At 38.1% G+C, this 20,871-nt stretch overlaps 1 protein-coding gene across 2 annotated transcripts in view; it reads left to right on the plus strand.

The window, feature by feature from the left end:
- The first annotated feature begins 595 nt into the window (after positions 1-595).
- LOC101498491 (DNA repair protein recA homolog 1, chloroplastic) overlaps positions 596-20,871 on the plus strand; it is a 30,656-nt gene continuing 10,380 nt past the window's right edge. Inside the window, exons 1-9 of one of the 2 annotated variants that reach the window (XM_073370832.1) lie at positions 596-863; positions 5,361-5,452; positions 5,613-5,688; positions 6,220-6,282; positions 6,388-6,517; positions 6,631-6,716; positions 6,811-6,936; positions 7,827-7,931; positions 8,125-8,181. In XM_073370832.1, the coding sequence (XP_073226933.1) occupies positions 702-863; positions 5,361-5,452; positions 5,613-5,688; positions 6,220-6,282; positions 6,388-6,517; positions 6,631-6,716; positions 6,811-6,936; positions 7,827-7,931; positions 8,125-8,181 (897 nt within the window). In that variant the 5' untranslated portion in view covers positions 596-701. The remainder of the gene's footprint in view (positions 864-5,360; positions 5,453-5,612; positions 5,689-6,219; positions 6,283-6,387; positions 6,518-6,630; positions 6,717-6,810; positions 6,937-7,826; positions 7,932-8,124; positions 8,182-20,871) is intronic. The other variant, XM_004515991.4, reaches the window with a different exon arrangement.

Consider the following 20,871-nt stretch of genomic DNA (forward strand, 5'->3'; position numbering starts at 1 on the left):
CAAGTTAACAAAAACAGTTTCCATCCAATTTAACTGATGGAAACTATATAATGCCCAACAACTTAATAAATTATTAAGAAAAAAGGGTAGCCATCGAGAATGGCAGCAAGATCTCGATTGAGAGAGTTTCAGAAAATGAGTTGGAATTGGATTTGCAAAAAAAACGCTGAGATCAAAATTCAAAAGTTCAATTCAATAACCCTCATGATACGTACTTGAACGAGAGAAGAGGAAAAATTGACGGTAACATTGAGATGAAAAATTACCATGAAACAAATAGCAAGAGTGCTGGATACAAATTTTCATTCCAAAAAGAAAATATAAAAATGTAAGAAATACTTGATTTATTTAGTAGGTGGAGTTAAAAACTGGTTAAAGCACAATTAAATTTATGAAATACTTAACTAAATAAAATAAGGTTAAGACAATAATTAAATTTCTTCATTTTTTGTGAATATTTGAAAAATGACAAAAAAGCGGATTATTACCTGCAATTACCGGGTTTAGCAATAGGACCACCATGGGCATATTGTTATGTGGCACCATGACGTCACCTTCTTTCACCCATAATCTCTGTCTGTTGCTCTCTTGTTCTGAAACCATAATACACAACTTATACTTTTTTTTCTACTATAATTAATTTTAAACCTATAATACATAAAAGAACAATAGTAGTAGTGTTTTCTCTTGTTATTTTTGCAATGGGTTTGGTGTTCGCTCCAAAACCCCACACTTTGATTCTCAAAGCACCTTCTTCTTTTCTCTTTCGTCCTCTCAAATTCCACTCTAAGATTCAATGCGAGCTTGAAGGGAAACTCAATGGTTCTCTTTCTGGTGATTTTGATGCTCGCTTCCTTGATAGGGTATTGCCTTTTTTTTGTTCTCTCTCTATCCATTATTTTAGTTTCAAATTAACATTTTTGATTATTAACCGTTTTTCTTTTCTAAACCTTTCTAGGTTTAGGTTAAAAAATTTCTTCACAGAGGTGTCGCTTTTTTATCCTTCTTCTGTTTTGTTGATGTTAATTTTACAATGGAATTTGACCAGTTGTTGCACCTTTGTGTGTTGGTAATAACGTGATCATTTGAAAAAGTTCACTTTCGTAGAACATTATTGGGATTATATTATCTGTGTACTTACACTGAAAGAGTTATTTTTTTGTTCTGTTTTTTCTGAAGAATTCTTGTTGTTCTGTTTGGTTGCTGACATTAAGTTCTAGTGTTTGCTTCAATTCTGTTTGATACATGTGTTTGATGCTATTGCTTGGTATGCAGAAATTTCAATACTAAGGGTTTGTTTAAATTTAGTGCGCTATTGATTGCTATAGTGTTGACATATATTCATGTATGTGGGGAAAACAATCTGGAAAAAGTGTTGGGAAAAAGACCACCCAACAAAAAGTATTGGGACAATGTTATGTTTGCATTTGGTGGCATTCTCAATTGAACTAACTGAACTGTTTTTACTAGTTTGAATGTGGATTGGAATTAGCATTAACAGCATAAGAAAATGGCACGGTTTTATATGTTATTTTTCATATGATTCTTTTTCTTGAACTGAAGGTAGAGGAGCGTACTTATGAAAGTTCATGGTAATAATAGTATTCTGACTTGTTAAATGTGTAGTTGATTCTTATCTTTCGTGAATGCAGTACTTAAATTAGTCATAGATACTAGGATAGAATCTTAATTGGACTGAAGTAAAAGTTTTAGCACACTTTTTAAACCTTTTTATGATATAATAAATAGGTGATTATTGGTTCTCTTCAATCATGTTATCAGTTGGAGGTGAATGAACATACACTGAAAGATTAATGATATAGAGCGATTCGAACTTATGACATCCTTTTTTAGAAGGATGTGAATTCCACTAATCCCGCTATGTGGAACTAGGAGCTGTTTAGCCCTTGAGTGTTCTGTTATGTGGCACTTACGAGTAAAACTAAAATAGTGTTTGATTATATTAAAAATAGAGTTAAAAACATGGTCTAGGAATTACATATTAAGAAGGCCTGTTATCAAAGAGGTTGAAATTTTGTATATTGAATGAGGTTTATTCTCCTTAAGAGGATGCATCACTGATCACTTGCATGCAGTATTCCTTCTTTTCTATACCTCTTTACCTTTCTCTTTCTTATGTTTTGTGTTGGGGTTGCAGTAGAGTTCAAAGAATTAAGTGAGACTTTTGTTTGTCAGGGAATGGGGAAACTAAAAGGAATCAATTGTCAATCAGAATGTTTGTTTATTGTTCACACTTCACCCAACAAGAAAGGAAATTCTCTCTCGCAAACATACCATTGAACAATATTGCTTAGCTTTTTCCCCCCAAATTATTGAGTTGATCATTAATTTTTTGTTGTTATAGTCTTGCTTACTGAATGTATACAAGAGACAGCTGTAAGTGCATGCATTTTACATATGGTATAATTCAAGCTAGATAGTCAAGAGAAGAAATAAGTAGAAGGTTAGAAATATAGAGATAAGTTAGAACCACACTACTTTTGTCTATGTAGGAGTAAACTAGAGTATAGAAATGTAAATTTTTTATGAGACCCACAAATCATATATTAGAGGTGAAAGTTGAAGAACATACAATACCACTGTTGAATATAAAGAGTATTGAGAGACATATTGAATAACCCGTGTGTTTCAACTACACAACGGAATTTCTTTATATAGACAAAGCGTATTAAACAACCCTAATTTACAGTAATACTAACGGGCTGGAATACTTACAGCCGATCTAATCTAATTATTTGCATTATAATATTTAACATTCCCCCTCAAGCTGGAGCATATAAATCAAATGCACCTAGCTTGTTACATATATAACTAACTCTAGGACCTCGCAATGACTTTGTAAACACATCTGCTAACTGATCATTGGAATTGACAAAGCTAGTGATGATGTCACCCGATTCGATCTTTTCTCTAACAAAATGGCAGTCAAGCTCAATATGCTTGGTCCTCTCATGAAAAACAGGATTCGAGGCAATGTGCAATGCAACTTGATTATCAAATATTAGTGTCATTGTGCTGACCTCTTCAAATTGAAATTCTTTCAGTAACTGTTTCAACCAGATGAGTTCACATGTTACTAGTGCTATGGCTCTGTATTCTGCCTCAGCGCTGGATCTTGCAACAACATTTTGTTTCTTACTCTTCCAAGATATTAAATTTCTTCCGACAAGTACACAATACCCGGAAGTTGATCGTCTATCTATGGGTGAGCCTGCCCAATCGGCATCTGAGTAGCCAATTATCTGAGTATGTCCTCTATCTTCATAAATGAGACATTTTTCAGGTGCACTTTTGATGTATTTAAGAATCCAGATTACAACATCCATATGTTCTTGGCAAGGAGAATTTAAGAACTGACTTACCACACTGACAACAAAGGAAATGTCAGGACGAGTGATTGTGAGATGGTTTAATTTTCCAACCAATCTCCTATATCTTCCTGAATCTAATAGAGGCTCTCCCTGATTGGGTAGAAGTTTGACATTTGGATCCATAGGAGTATCAACTGACTTGACATTTAATAGGCCTGTTTCTTCAAGAATATCCATAGCATATTTTCTTTGTGAAATTACAAGGTCATCCTTGGATTGGGCTACTTCAATACCCAAAAAATAACGGATTTTACCAAGGTTTTTAGTCTGAAATTTATTTAAGAGATCAAACCCTGGTGGTTGCTCCATATAAACTTCCTCTTCAAGATCACCGTGCAAAAAGGCATTTTTAATGTCAAGCAGATGGAGAGGCCAATGTCGAATTGTTGCAATGGAGAAAAACAGTTTGACAGATGCCATTTTGGCAACAGGTGAGAATGTGTCACTGTAATCCAACCCAAAAATTTGAGTATATCCCTTGGCTACCAAACGAGCCTTAAATCGATCAATCTTACCATCAGGACCAACCTTCACTGTATAAAGCCAATGACACCCGACTAACGACTTCTTACTTCTTATGAGGTAAAGGAACCAATTCCCAAGTACCACTGCTTTGTAGAGCACACATCTCATCAAGCATTGCTTGCCTCCACTCAGGGTGGGGTAATGCTTCACCTGTAGTTTTAGGAATAGAAACAGAAGACAAGGAGGACAAGCAAGTGTAATGTAAAGGAGAAAGACGATTATAACACAAATCAATATAATGAGGAGATGGATTACGGGTGGTGCGAATATCCTTACAAAGAGCAATAGGAAGGTCATGGTCAAGTGGCAGGCTCGGATCCAGAGGTGGCATCGGAGGAGAGTTTGTAATGGGAACAGGAACATGCACAACAGAGGATAAGCGACGACGCTGATATGTTTGTAGTGGTCGTGGAGGTTGGGGGGCAGACTCGACAGGTTCGATAGGAATATGAGTGGGTGAGAGAGGGATAACGACTTGAGGAAGTTCGGGATTAATGTCCTGATAGGGCTCAATAGCTATATGGGTAGGTTTAAAATATTGTATAGACTCGAAAAAGGTAACATCGACTGATGTAACATAGCGGTGTAGTGTGGAAGAATAACAACGGTAGCCCTTTTGGGACCGATGATAACCGAGAAAGACACACTTGAGTGACCGAGCTGACAATTAATCCAGTTGAACAGAAGAAGGAGTTGGATCAACGCTGCACCTTCTTCATGCTTCTTGCACTCTATGGTCTACCCCAGGAGTACTCTGCAAGGCGAGTGCGGTGGAAGAAGCGGCACCGTGAATGGATGGACAAAAATTGAGGAATCAACGTATCAAAGACAGAGAGGGGGAAACCAGAGTTGAGAATACGATTTGCCAAAAAAAATATTCACCGGAGACAGTGGGTCCACCGGGTAGTTGACGATTAGGGTTGTCTCTCAGTTGACTCTAGATACCATGTTGAATATAAAGAGTATTGAGAGACATATTGAATAACCCGTGTTTTTCAACTACACAACGGAATTTCTTTATATAGACAAAGAGTATTAAACAACCTTAATTTACAGTAATACTAACAGGCCGAAATACTTACAACCCATCTAATCTAATTATTTACATTATAATATTTAACAACCATAAATGAGACATTTTAAGTATCTTGAGTCAATCATGCAAAATGATGGGAAGATAGAGAAAAATGTTAACTATAGGATCTAATCAGGATGGACAAAATTAAGAACTGCTTTAGGTATAATTTGTCATAGAAAGTTCCACACATGCCTAAATAAAGTTTTTACTGTATAGTTGCAAGTCTTACAATGTTATATGATGTCAATAGGTTATTTGTCTACTACACAACTAGGGTTTCACTTAATGATCATTACATTGTTAATAACGGTATATGGTACTTATGTAGAAATATATTTAATTTGACAATTAAATTTCTATTCTAGCAAAAGGCACTGGAAGCAGCAATGAATGATATAAACAACTCTTTTGGAAAAGGTAGTGTTACCAGACTGGGCAGTGCTGGTGGAGCTTTGGTGTATGTTTCTTCTTTACATTCTCTATTATCTGACTCATTTATATATCCACCCAACTGTTTTAAATAATTTGATTTAAAAAACATCAATTTATGCCGTCATTATTATCTGTGATTTAGATCACATAACATGACTGGTTTTCTATCGTCTGGAATGTTGCAGTGAAACTTTTCCTAGTGGCTGTTTGGCTTTAGACTTTGCTTTGGGTGGTGGTCTTCCAAAAGGAAGAATTGTAGAGGTATTGACTTAATGCTTCATGCTGTCATTCATTTCCTTTGGTGATCTTATTTACATTCTCCGGGTTCTTGCTGGAGTATAATATATATTGTGCTTAAGCTTTATTGGAGTATGTAGCAGTAGTTTGTTAGGCTTTAGAAACAAACCAGTTAGGCAAAATGATTTATGGCCTGTTTGTTTTTGGGGTAGTTCAAAGCCACTGTTTGTAGCTTCTAAAAATTAATGGCCATTTTCCATTGGGATGCGAGACAAAAGTGTTTCCAAACCTATGCTTTATCATTAAAAATGTCCGCATTCCATGCTTTATATGTCATTCTGTGATAGAATTGTTGGTTCATCTATTGTTTTTTTTTTTTGTTGAGATAAAAGGATATACACCGCTAGTGTAAAATTATTTTACACTGACATCGAATCACAATCCCTCAATTTGCCATATCATGTTTTACAGTTTTTAAATTAAAGAAGTTATATAATTGTTTGTTTCTTTATTATTTAATGGGAAGCTGACATTGTCTGCTATATTTGTTTCCAGATATTTGGACCAGAAAGCAGTGGGAAGACCACCCTAGCACTTCATGCTATTGCAGAAGTACAGGTAGTTCATCTGGAGTTTTCCCAATCATTAATTCCTGATCACAATTATCGATTTGTCGAAAATATATATTTGAAATCAATGTGCAATTTTGTTTATGTTATGCAGAAGTTAGGAGGCAATGCAATGCTTGTTGATGCGGAGCATGCTTTTGATCCAGCATATTCTAAAGCATTAGGGGTGGATGTAGAAAATTTAATCGTGTGCCAACCAGATCATGGAGAGATGGCTCTTGAGAGTAATACCTTTGACTTGTGGTTATGTTGGAATGGATAATTTTGGGGGTGCCCATATTGCATTATCAGGGTGCTATGTCGTTTCTAGGAATTGATTTAACTTTCTGTATTGTAGTCGCAGATCGTATGTGTAGATCTGGTGCCATAGATCTCATTTGCGTGGACTCCGTCTCAGCTCTCACTCCCCGAGCAGAAGTTGAAGTAATCATCGGCTTTTTTTGTTTTAGGTACTTTCATTATATAAATTTAGGGGATTGCATTTCTTTTTAACCATGTTTTTCATATAAATGCCTAGGGTGAGATTGGAATGCAACAAATGGGGTTGCAAGCTCGCCTTATGAGCCAAGCTTTGCGTAAGATGTCTGGAAATGCCTCTAAAGCTGGTTGTACTCTTATATTTTTGAACCAAATAAGATATAAGGTACTTGTATTTGGTTATCTAACTTCCTCACTGGGAGATTGCATGCATTTAATTATTTCATTATAAATAACATTTATTCATAATTGCTTAGTCATATGAGTTCAATGCTTAATCATATAACTTCCAAATTATCGTTTTGAATAATGTCTTGGCTAGGGCTGATTTATTTTTTAATGGGTTTGGTTTATGCTCCCATTTGTTCTTGTATCCCACTGCACTCTTTTCCATTCACCATGCACTCTTTTCCATTCACCATGGTTTTACGTTGTATTACTACTCAATCTGTCTGGTTCAAGTTATGGGATCCAGGAGGATACATTTTTTCTACGTTGTATGTCTTTCACCTTGAGGACAAGGTGATAGTTTGGGGGGAGTATTGTTAGACTTATTATTATTATTATTATTATTATTATTATTATTATTATTATTATTATTATTATTATTAACATATTACATTATTAAGCAGTTAAATTATCCATAGACTGTTTTTATTAATGATAACTGCCATCTGTAATTGCTATGTGCAGTTAGACATGTTGCTTATAAATAGAAGGGGTGATTGAGAGAAAGGGTATCTTGGCATTTGTGATGGTTTGGGGGCCTAATAGGCATTGGGAGAGTTCTGGATCTCTCGAATATCTAGAGAACATAATTGTAAAATTCGTTTTATGGCAATATACCAGTTGGTTTCTATCACACATTTTTATCCTTTTTTAATAATATTTTTAGGGTGCTGCAAATGATAGGTGATAGTTGGGTGTCATTATAGTTGAGATGTCAATTCTGCCATGTGATGTCTCTGCACTCTAAATTTTACTTAAAAAAATGATGTCACTGGTAAACATCTTGCTTTAGTTGATATGGTTTGTATTTCTCTTTTACGTCTGTAGATTGGTGTCTATTATGGAAATCCAGAAGTGACAAGTGGTGGAATTGCATTGAAGTTTTTTGCTTCAGTTCGGTTAGAAGTTCGCCCTATAGGGAAGATAAAATCTGTGAGCACAACAGCTTTTTCATGACATTCTGTTATATATAATCTTAAACCTTTCTGTTGCTAATTGGTCTTTCTACTCCAAAATATCAGCAGTTTTTACATTCAAATAATTATTTGTGCCAATATAGTCTTCGGATCATAATATCAAGATTATTTAATATGAAGGACTACCATGCATTTTCATTTCGTTTTAGGCCAAAGGAGATGAAGAAATTGGCCTTAAAGTTCGGGTAAGAGTGCAAAAGAGCAAGGTAACAACATTTCTACATTTGAATTTTTTTTCTTTTGAGCGATTTCTCAGCGTTTTTTTAATATAACTATTGTTGAAGTTGTGGGATTTTAAAGAAAAGGAGGAGAGAAAATAATAAGGGTTTGAATATTATTGATAATAGCTTTATGCTAACTTGATTACAAAAGACTCGATACTAATCTCTATTTATAGAGAAACATAGTTTCAATCCTAAATCAGGAATTAATCATAATAATAATGAGAGATATTCTAAGATATCTCTATGATTAAAATTGATCCTAGAAAATAACTCAAGATATTCTAATATAATATAAAAGATATTATAAGATATTTTCTAATATTCTAACAACTATAACTATTAAGTACAGTCCCAAACTTTTATTCACAAGAAGTGAAGTGTGGGCTATAACTTGATACACTGCCTCTGTACTTTGACTTTGCAACAACATTTTGTTTTATACTTTGCTATGAAATTAAGTTTCCTCCAATCAAAACACAATAATCTGAAGTAGACCTTCTATGATTCACATCACCTACCGAATATACGTCGGAATATCCAACAATATTGATATGATCTCTGTCTGGATAAACAAGTCATTTCCCAGGTGAACTCTTTATATATCTCAAGATCCAAAACAAAACATTCCAATGGCTATCACAAGATGAGTTTAGAAATTGACTCACAACACTAACAACAAACGAAGAGAGAATGTGGACTCTCATTATTCAATACTGAGGACGGCGTGCGGTTGATCAAATAACATGGAGTGAGAACAGCGTCACACTAAATTTTTAGAGATGCACGAGCATTGATCAATAAAGTCCAAGTTGTATCAACTAGATGCCGATGTTTCTGTTTAGCAAGACCATTTTGCTGTGGCGTGTGTGGACAACTAGATTGATGTATGATACACTTGAGAATTAGGTTTTGGTGTTAAGGAAATAAATCTGGACTAAATCAAACCTATAACAAACCTAATATAAACAAGGAATCATAACTGTTAAAATATTATATTAGAATGTAAATAATTAGATTAGATGGGCTGTAAGTATTTCGGTCTGTTAGTATTACTGTCTATTAGTATTCTTGTCATTATGTTTGTTTAATACTCATAGTCTATATAAAAAACTTCCGTTGTGTAGTTGAAACACACGGGTTATTCAACATGTCTCTCAATACTCTTCGTATTTAACATGGTATCTAGAGCCTGTTGAGAGACAACCCTAATCGTTAACTACCTAGTGGACCCACTATCTCTGGTCAATATTTTTTTCCGGCAAACCGTGTTCTCAACTCCGGTTTCCTCCTCCCTGCCTTTGATTTGCTGATTCCTAAATTTTTGTCCATCCGTCCACGCTCTGCCTTCAGTGCCGATGTTGTCTTTGACGATTTTTTTCGACGAACGACCACTCCAGCAGCGTCATACACCCCATATCGGCCTACCCCTTCAGACGCATCGTCAGAAAAGCCTCCATGCGCCCACAGGCTCCCCCAGCCTCCACGCGCTGCCTGCAACCACCACGCGTGACGGTGCGTCTGACAACCGTTCACAGTGCCGCTTCTTCCGTGGCACTCGCCTCGGCCTCTTGCTTCCATATCCACCCTTAGTTTTCAGTTTCGAGTTACAGATATACAAGTTCCAGTTCAAACAACCCCTGTTTTCCCGGTTCCTACGCGTTTTCTGGCACTCTTTACTGACCATGACGTCTCAGTCTGAAACAAAGAACATCTTCACCAACTACATCACTTCTCCTCTCTCTGTCGAAAAATTGAATGGATCAAATTATGATAGTTGGGCCGCCGACATCAAACTATGGGTGCTTGGTCAAGGTTACGAGGACCATCTCACTCAAAAACCTGAAAAGGTGGTTGTGATTGAAACATCAAAACGAAAACAGATAGATGCTCACTTGTGTAGTGTCATTAAGGCTACACTTCATCCAGATGTTAAACTGATTTTTCGTCCACATCTCACATGTGAATTGGTTTGGAGTCAAACAAAGGCACTCTATACTAACGATACTCAACGTCTCTATGGAGTTTGTCACCGCTTGTTGAATATCATTACTCCGAAGACATTAGATGGCTCTATTTCTTCATATCTTGGCACCGTTCATAGTGCACTTCATGATTTTAATGAGCTTTTCCCTCCTGCTGCAAATAATCCAGTTGAACAGAAGGAGCTGGGTCAATGCAGCACCTTCTTCATGCTCCTTGTACTCTATGGCCTACCCCAAGAGTACTCTGCAACTCGTGATCAAATTTTGAGGTCTGTTACTGTTTCGGATATGTCTACTATCTCGGCGATCCTCCTTCGAGTACCAACAAAACATCTAGTTGAGCATTCTATTACTTCAGTTCCAGGTGACACTACTGCCCTTGCATCTCAAGGACATAATTAGAATCGCTCTCGTGGAGGACCATCCAACTCTAAGCCTCGTCCCAAATGTGAGCATTGTAATCGGCTTGGACACACTATTGATCGCTGTTGGAAGTTGCATGGTAAGCCTTCGCCTTCGATAAATGCAACTCAGCTTGATCCTTCTGCCACTATTCAGACTACACCATCTCCACAAGCACTCATCCGAACTCTAGTTCTCCTACTTCGGTTGTACACACTAGTAATTCATCTGTTTACCTCTCTCACTCATCTTCTCTTGGCCCTTGGGTTCTTGATTCTGGTGCGTCTGATCATGTCACTGGTAATAAAGGTCTCTTTTCTTCATTCTCTACATCTGATTTTTTACCTACTATAATTTCTGTCAATGACACTGATAGGAATGGGCTGGGCCCCACAAGTGATGAGGGGGATCTCTTAGTAAATAGAGATGAGGTGGGGCCTAAGCAATGGCAAGTATATGTGAGAAAGAATAAGAAAGGGGATGCAGAAAAATAATGATTGCCTAGCTGGCATAGGGAGTTAATATTCCACTAATAAATAGGAATTAATATTCCACTAATAAAGGGGAGTGTGTCCAGAGATAGCTGGATGGTTTTTATTTCATTTTTCAGTTACACCTTAGAGGTTGGGCAGTAAGAGAATTGTTTTCTCTAACTGAGGAGCATTAGCTCTGGAATCATTTTCTGTTTTCTTATCAATTAATACAATAATTCTTTTCATCTAATTCAATCTTATCTCTGCTCTATCAATTGGTCCGACCTGCTACGTTCATGCAAACCAGAATGGACGCAAGAATCACCGGAGTGGAGGAGCGTTTGGGACGTGTGGAGGACAGCATTGAGTCTTTACGTGACTTCATTGGTTCTGAAATTCAGAGGGCTTTGACGGCGGTTCAAGACAATATTACAGCGGTTCCCTCGCCGTTAGATGAGTTCCGTTTAGCTGCGAAGAAGGTGGAATTGCCGGCGTTTACCGGTGATGATCCAGTGGCTTGGATCACTCGAGCAGAAACGTATTTCGACGTACAACGCATTTCGGCAGACGTGAGAATTCAATTGACGAAGCTCAGTATGGAAGGTCCTACGATTCATTGGTTCAATTTATGGCACGATTCTACGGAGGATCTGTCTTGGGAGAGTTTGACGGAGGCGTTGATCGTTCGTTTTGGTGGTGGTCGTTTGGAGAACCCCTTTGAAGAATTAAAGGAATTAAAACAATCTGGATCTGTTGAGGATTACATTGCTGAATTCGAATTGTATTCTTCACAGTGTGGCCGTTTACCAGAACAACAGTTTCTTGGTTATTTCATTGGTGGTTTACGTCATGACATTCGTTCTCGTGTGCGTACCTTCAGGCCTCGTAATCGTTACTTAGCGATGCAATTGGCTACAAACCGGGTCAAGGTTCTTGGGCCCGATTTCAAAAACCTAATTGGGCCAATCGCGAAGGGGAAGGGAACAGATTTGCAAACCCTAACCAGACTAGTAACAATGTGGGTAAAATGCGTACCGGGCTGGGTCCTGGATCTCAAACCGGGTCAACACACCCTCCCAATTCTACTCCTCCTTCACGTCTTAACTCTAGTGACGTTTCACGCCGTCACTCACGCGGCGTTCGCCATTTACCAAGCGCAGAGGTTAATGAGCGTCGCGCGAAGGGACTCTGTTTTCGTTGCAATGAACGATGGGATCCCCTCCATCAATGCGCAACGAAGCAGTTACGATTGATTATCTTGGGGGACGATGAAGTGGTCAACGATGAAGGAGAGATTGTGGTGCTGGAGGCCAAGTCGGAAGAAGAGATTGCACAAGAGGAGTTAGAATGTAAAGGGATGGGAGTTTTCGGTGTATCCACCACTCCAAACCAGGTTCGAACAATGAAAATAGAGGGCTGTTTGCAAGGTGCGCCTATTTTGGTTCTTATTGACAGTGGAGCCACGCATAATTTCATATCTCCTAAGGTGGTTGAAGCTCTAGGGCTGCCTATGGTACCTTCTACTCCCTTGGGCGTCAAGTTAGGAGATGGTCATCGTGTCCTAACTATGGGTAGGTGTAAGGGAATTCAGATGGATGTGGGAACGGTGCAGATTTGTTTTGATGCTTATGTGTTGGAGTTAGGGGGTGTGGATCTGATTTTGGGAGTTGTTTGGCTGGAAACTTTGGGGAAGGTGACCATGGATTGGAAAGAAATGTCTATGGTGTTCAACCATAAGGGCAGTATGGTGAAACTCCTTGGCCAAGCCTTAGATGAGAAGATGGCTACTTTCCAAAGCATCATCACTTCTTCCCGGCTAATAACAGACTGCGAATGGCCTACCTTGATGGAGGTGGTAGGTTCACAAGTGCCTCGTGTCTCAGATCAACAGACTAAGGAGTTGCAAAAGTTGTTAGATCAGTTTGCTATTGTATTTAAAGAAATCCAGGGTCTTCCTCCTACAAGAAACATTAGCCATTCCATTGAACTTCTGCAGGGTGCTGGTCCGGTAAGTGTGAGGCCTTACAAATATCCTCATTTACACAAGGATGAAATTGAAAAACAGATTCAGATCCTTATGCAGCAGGGGGTGATTCGAAACAGCACTAGTGCTTTCTCTAGCCCCGTTATTTTGGTCAAGAAGAAGGATCAATCTTGGCGCATGTGTGTAGATTACCGTGCACTTAACAAGGTTACAATTCAAGATAAGTATCCTATCCCTGTGGTAGATGAATTGTTAGATGAGTTACATGGCTCGGGTTATTTCTCTAAGATTGATCTTAAATCTGGTTATCATCAAATTCGTATGAAGGAAGAGGATATTCATAAAACTGCATTTCGTACTCATGAGGGTCACTATGAGTTTATGGTGATGCCATTTGGCCTTACCAATGCCCCTGCAACCTTTCAATCAGTGATGAATGATATTTTTAAGCCTTTTTTAAGGAAGTTTGTATTGGTTTTTTTTGATGACATACTAGTGTACAGCGATAGTTGGACTGCTCATTTGCAGCACTTGGAGATGGTTCTAAACATTTTGAAACAACATCAGTTTGTGGCTAACGGAAAGAAGTGTGCTTTTGGTAAACACCAAGTTGAATACTTGGGTCATGTCATTTCCAAAGCAGGGGTTGCTGTGGATCCTGCCAAGGTTAGCAGTGTGTTACAATGGCCAGTCCCTAAGAAAGTCAAGGGGGTGAGGGGTTTTTTGGGATTAACAGGTTACTATAGAAAATTTATAGCTAACTATGGGAATATTGCTAAACCCTTGACCGAGTTGACAAAGAAGGATGGTTTTAGATGGAATGTTGCGGCTGCCGAAGCTTTTGAGAAATTAAAAGTAGCTGTTACAACTGCCCCAGTTTTAGCTATGCCTAATTTCAAATTCCCTTTTGAAATTGAATGTGATGCCTCTGGAAAAGGGGTTGGTGCTGTATTGTTGCAATCTAAACATCCCATTGCGTATTTTAGCAAGGCTTTTGAATCATCTAGGCTATCTAAATCGGCCTATGATAAGGAGTTAATGGCTTTGGTGTTAGCTATTCAACATTGGAGACATTATTTGTTAGGAAGGCGGTTTGTGGTTTATTCTGATCAAAAGAGCCTAAAACACTTGTTACAGCAACATATTACCACAACAAATCAACAGGAATGGATGGCTAAGTTGTTGGGTTTTGACTTTGAGGTGGTATATAAGGCGGGAGTGGAGAATAAGGTGGCTGATGCTTTATCTAGACAACATGAGGATGCTGAAATTCATGCTCTTAAATCCTATCCTATTTGGCAGCAGAGCAGCCAATTGCAACAAGAGGTATCGAAGGATCCCTGGCTTAAAAGCATTGTGGAGGCTATTCAAAAGGATGTTACTGCCAAACCTGGGTTTTCCTTAAAAGGTGGCATCTTATTCTACAAAAATAGGTTAGTTATACCGGCTAACTCACCACTTATTGAAGATCTACTTAAGGATTTTCATTCTTCCCCTAGTGGGGGTCACTCCGGCTACCTACGCACTTATAGGAGAATGGCAGGCACTTTATATTGGCAAGGGATGATGAAAAGGGTGCAAGATTTTGTGAAAGCTTGTGACACTTGTCAACGTCAAAAATATGCCGCGACTACGCCTAGTGGGTTACTACAGCCGCTACCTATTCCAGTTTTGGTGTGGAGTGAGATATCTATGGATTTCATTACTTGTTTGCCCAAAAGTAATGGATTTGAAGCTATTTTGGTGGTGGTGGATCGTCTCTCCAAGTATAGTCATTTCATTCCTCTTAAACATCCATTTACTGCTCGCTCCATTGCTGCTATTTTTGTGAAGGAGGTGGTTAGACTGCATGGAATTCCGGAGTCAATTCTTAGTGATCGTGATCCCTTGTTTGTGAGTATTTTTTGGAAAGAGTTGTTCAAGCTAGTAGGTACGGTGCTTAAAATGTCTTCGGCATACCATCCCCAAACTGATGGCCAAACAGAAGTGATTAATCGCTGTTTAGAGGCCTATCTACGTTGTTTTATTGCAGATCAACCTAAGTCATGGGCACATTGGATTCCGTGGGCAGAACTATGGTACAATACCACATTCCATGTTTCCACAGGGTTTACCCCTTTTGAGGTGGTGTATGGCAGGAGACCTCCAGTATTGGTGCATTTTTTGGAGGGAGAAACCAGAGTAGAAGCTGTAGCCCAGGAGTTAAGAGACAGGGATGAAGCTTTGCGTCAATTGAAAGCTAATTTACTCAAAGCTCAAGAGTACATGAAATACCAAGCTGATAAAAAACGCAAGGCAGTTCAATTTGAGATTGGTGATTGGGTTTTCCTCAAATTACGTCCCCATCGACAGCAATCGGTGGTGCATAGAATTCATCAAAAATTGGCTCCCAGATTTTTTGGTCCTTATCAAGTCATTAAGAAGATAGGGCAGGTTGCTTACAAGCTACAGTTACCAGCAACATCTAAAATACATCCTACTTTTCATGTTTCTCTATTGAAGAAAGCTGTAGGCAATTATACTGCTACAACTCAATTACCTAGCAGTTTGGAGTCTGACACTGGGGATATTATTCCTGCTAAGGTTTTGTCATGGAGGGATAAGTTTGATGGTGGGCAGCATAAGCGAGAATGGTTGATTCAATGGGAAGGCATGGATGTCGGAGATGCTACCTGGGAAGAGGAACTGCTGCTGAAGAGTCAATTCCCTGATTTGCGCCTTGAGGACAAGGCTACTGTTGAAGGTGGGGGTGATGATAGGAATGGGCTGGGCCCCACAAGTGATGAGGGGGATCTCTTAGTAAATAGAGATGAGGTGGGGCCTAAGCAATGGCAAGTATATGTGAGAAAGAATAAGAAAGGGGATGCAGAAAAATAATGATTGCCTAGCTGGCATAGGGAGTTAATATTCCACTAATAAATAGGAATTAATATTCCACTAATAAAGGGGAGTGTGTCCAGAGATAGCTGGATGGTTTTTATTTCATTTTTCAGTTACACCTTAGAGGTTGGGCAGTAAGAGAATTGTTTTCTCTAACTGAGGAGCATTAGCTCTGGAATCATTTTCTGTTTTCTTATCAATTAATACAATAATTCTTTTCATCTAATTCAATCTTATCTCTGCTCTATCAGACACTCAAATCCGGTCTCAAGGAGTTGACACTGTCCAAATTCTCCCTTCCATCTCAGTTGCATCTGTTCTCTATGTACTTGGATGCCTTTTAATTTACTTTCAGTTAGTCGATTGACTCGGTCCCATGACTGTATTATTACTTTCATTAATGATAATGTTACCATGCAGGACCAGAATTCGGGACGAACGATTGGCGTCGGATGTGAGTCTCAAGGCCTCTATTACCTTTCTACATCTTCCAAGACGCACTCTGCCACAGAGTCCCCTGATACTATCCATGCTCAGCTAGGTCACCAAAGTCTTACCAAACTGCAAAAACTGGTGCCTAGTTTGTCTACTTTACATTGTGAGTCGTGTCAGTTAGGGAAACACACCCGTAGTAATTTTCCTGATCGAGTCAATAAAAGAAAATCATCTCCCTTTGCTTTAGTTCACTCTGACGTCTGGGGTCTCTCTCGTACTGTGTCTACTTTAGAGTTTAAGTATTTTGTTACTTTTATTGATGATTACTCTCGTTGTACGTGGTTATTTTTAATGAAAAATAGAGCCGAATTGTTTTCCATTTTTGAGCAATTTTATTAAGAAATTAAAACTGAATTTGGAGTTTCTATTCATACCTTAAGAAGTGATAGTGCTCGAGAATATTTGTCCCATCAATTTCAAAATTTTATGGCTTCTAATGGTATTCTACACCAAACATCATGTCCTCATACACCCCAGTAAAACAGTGTGGCCGAACGCAAAAATTAGCATCTCATTGAAACCACATGAACCTCATTTATCCATGGCAATGTTCCATTCCGTTTTTGGGGGATGCAGTCTTAACGGCACACTACCTTATCAATCGTATGCCGTCTTCTGTCCTTGATCGCAATATCCCTCACTCAGTCCTCTTCCCCATACCCCTCTTCACCCACTACCACCTCGTGTCTTTGGGTCCATGTGTTTTGTCCACAATTTATCTCCTGGTTTGGACAAACTGTTAGCTCGATCACTCAAGTGTGTCTTTCTCGGTTATCATCAGTCCCAAATGGGCTATCGTTATTATTCTCCTATACTACACCGCTACGTTACATCAACCGATGTTACCTTTTTCGAGTCTGTACAATATTTTAAATCTACCCATATAGCTATTGAGCCCCAGCAGGACATTAATCCTAAACCTCCTCAGGTAGTTATCCCTATTCCACCCACTCGTATTTCTATCGAACCTGTCGAGTTTGTCCCCCAACCTCCACGACCACTACAAACATATCAGTGTCGTCGCCTACCCTCTGTTGTGCCTGTTCCTGTTCCCATTACAGACTCTCCTCCGACGACACCTCTGGATTCGGCCCTGCCAACTGAGCATGACCTTCCCATTGCTCTTCGTAAGGATATTCACACAACCTGTAATCCATCTCCTCATTATATTGATTTGTGTTATCATCGTCTTTCTCCTTTGCATTACACTTGCTTGTCCTCTCTGTCTTCTGTTTCTATTCCTAAAACTACAGGTGAAGCATTATCCCACCCTGAGTGGAGGTAAGCAATGCTTGATGAGATGTGTGCTCTACAAAGCAGTGGTACTTGGGAACTGGTTCCTTTACCTCATGGGAAGTCTTTAGTCGGGTGTTGTTGGCTCTATACAATGAAGGTTGGCCCTGATGGAAAGATTGATCGATTTAAGGCTCGTTTGGTAGCCAATGGATATACTCAAATTTTTGGGTTGGATTACAGCGATACCTTCTCACCTGTTGCCAAAATGACATCTGTCAGACTGTTTTTCTCCATTGTAGCAATTCTACATTGGCCTCTCCATCAACTTGACATTAAAAATGATTTTTTGCACGGTGATCTTGAAGAGGAAGTTTATATGGAGCAACCACCAGGGTTTGTTGCTCAGGGGGGAGTCTTCCACCATGGTTTGTCGGTTACACAGGTCTCTTTATGGTCTTAAACAATCTCCTAGAGCTTGGTTTGGCAGATTCAGCTCAGTAGTACAAGAGTTTAGTATGATTCGTAGTGAAACTGATCACTCTGTATTTTATCGTCGCTCAGCCTAACGGTGTGTCTATCTTATTGTATATGTGGATGACATTGTTATAACTGGTATTGATCAGCAAGGAATACTCCAGTTAAAACAACATCTCTTAAATAAATTTCAGACTAAAAACCTTGGTAAACTCCGTTATTTTTTGGGTATTGAAGTAGCCCAATCCAAGGATGACCTTGTAATTTCACAAAGAAAATATACTATGGATATTCTTGAAGAAACATGCCTATTAAATGTCAAGTCAGTTGATACTCCTATGGATCCAAATGTCAAACTTCTACCCAATCAGGGAGAGCCTCTATTAGATTCATGAAGATATAGGAGATTGGTTTGAAAATTAAATCATCTCACAGTCACTCGTCCTGACATTTCCTTTGTTGTCAGTGTGGTAAGTCAGTTCTTAAATTCTCCTTGCCAAGAACATTTGGATGTTGTAATCTGGATTCTTAAATACATCAAAAGTGCACCTGGAAAATGTCTCATTTATGAAGATAGAGGACATACTCAGATAACTGGCTACTCAGATGCCAATTGGGCAGACTCACCCATAGATAGATGATCTACATCCGGGTATTGTGTACTTGTCGGAGGAAATTTAATATCTTGGAAGAGTAAGAAACAAAATGTTGTTGCAAGATCCAGCGCTGAGGCAGAATACAGGGCCATGGCACTAGTAACATGTGAACTCATCTGGTTGAAACAGTTACTGAAAGAACTTCAATTTGAAGAGGCCAGCACAATGACACTAATATGTGATAATCAAGCTGCATTGCACATTGCCTCAAATCCTGTTTTTCATGAGAGGACCAAGCATATTGAGATAGACTGTCATTTTGTTAGAGAAAAGATCGAATCGGGTGACAACATCACTAGCTTTGTCAATTCTAATGATCAGTTGGCAAATGTTTTTACAAAACCATTGCAAGGACCTAGAATTAGTTATATATGTAACAAGTTGTGTGCATTTGATTTATATGCTCCAACTTGAGGGGGAATGTTAAAATATTATATTAGAATGTAAATAATTAGATTAGATGGGCTGTAAGTATTCCGGTCCGTTAGTATTACTGTCTATTAGTATTTCTGTCTTTATGTTTGTTTAATACTCATAGTCTATATAAAGAACTTCCATTGTGTAGTAGAAACACACGGGTTATTCAGCATGTCTCTCAATACTCTTCGTATTTAACAATAACATATCTTAATAATATCAAACTAAATCATTGCATATCTCAACACTCCCCCTCAAGCTGGAGCATATAAATTGTAGGCATCGAGCTTGTCACATATTTAAGTTATCTTTGGTCCTCGAAGAGCCTTTGTGAAAATGACTGCCAATTGATCACGAACAAAAACAATCAATCTCAATATGGTTAGTTTGCTCACGAAAGACTAGATTAAAGACAATATGTAAGGCTGCTTAATTATCACAGATGAGACTCATAGTGCCTATATTATAAAAGTGCAATTCTTGGAGGTTTCTGGGCCATATGAGCTCTTGAGTAGTAAGTGACATAGCTCGATATTCAACCTCAACACCGGATCTGACAACAACGTTCACAATGATGTGCAAATTTATATCCAAGAGAAAATCTCTCAATAAAGGAAAAATATATTATTAAGGAAACTATATTGACGATAATTAATAGAGAATAATCAACAATAAGCCTTAGCTTGAGGGGAATGCTAGTTTATAAGAAAACATTTAAAATATCTTTGTATTATTATTGTTAGAATATTAAAAAAATATCTTATAATATCTTTTATATTATATTAGAGTATCTTAAATTATTTCTTAGGATCAATTTATAATTATAGAGATATCTTAGAATATCTCTTATTATTATTATTATGATTTATTCCTAATTTAGGATTTAGTCTATGTTTCTCTATAAATAGAGATTAATATTGAGTCTATTGTAATCAAGTCAGCATTAAGCTATTATCAATAATATTCAAACCTTTATTATTTTCTCTCCTCCTTTTCTCTAAAATCTCACACTTTCAACATGGTATCTAGAGTCTATTTCGATCCTCCTTGAACGATCTCGCCTCTATTCCGCTGCCGAGTTCCCAACAATTAGGGAATATAATTATAGTTTCTCTTTTCTAACATTCCAATATTCGGTGAGATTTTTTGTAGCTTTTCGTTTATTTTCAGCAGATCAGTCACATCACTTTTATCGCGCGGTACTGTTCACTGCGCAAAAAAAAAAAAGAAAAAAAAATTATTATTATTATTATTATTAGGGTTCTATAAACCTTTCCACAACCCAGGGTTTGGCGCTCCAACCAACTGAGCTAAAGAGCTAATAGCACATAATACAATAACGGAGTGGTAAAGTTTACTTTGAGAATCATTATTATTTGCATGGTTGTTGGTGGATTTTGGTTGATCGTTATGAAGAGATGATTCCGAATTATCATCCTGGTTTTGGTGATCATAGTGGCTACTTGTGACTCATTTTGTGGGGTGTAAACCATGTGGAAAATTTGGGGATTACCCTGTTGAAAGGTGTTTGAAACTAATGGACCGTGCTTATAATTTTCGGGATAATAAGATATTGCAGATGCATGATTTTACTCACAAGTCACTTGCTAGTAGAAGGGATCAGATTTTTGGTGGAGGAAACTCTCCAGCCTTTGTCGTGGCAGCTGTTGCAG

This window comes from Cicer arietinum, chromosome 7 (genome assembly GCF_000331145.2).
Source record: "Cicer arietinum cultivar CDC Frontier isolate Library 1 chromosome 7, Cicar.CDCFrontier_v2.0, whole genome shotgun sequence".
Classification (NCBI taxonomy): Eukaryota; Viridiplantae; Streptophyta; class Magnoliopsida; order Fabales; family Fabaceae; genus Cicer; species Cicer arietinum.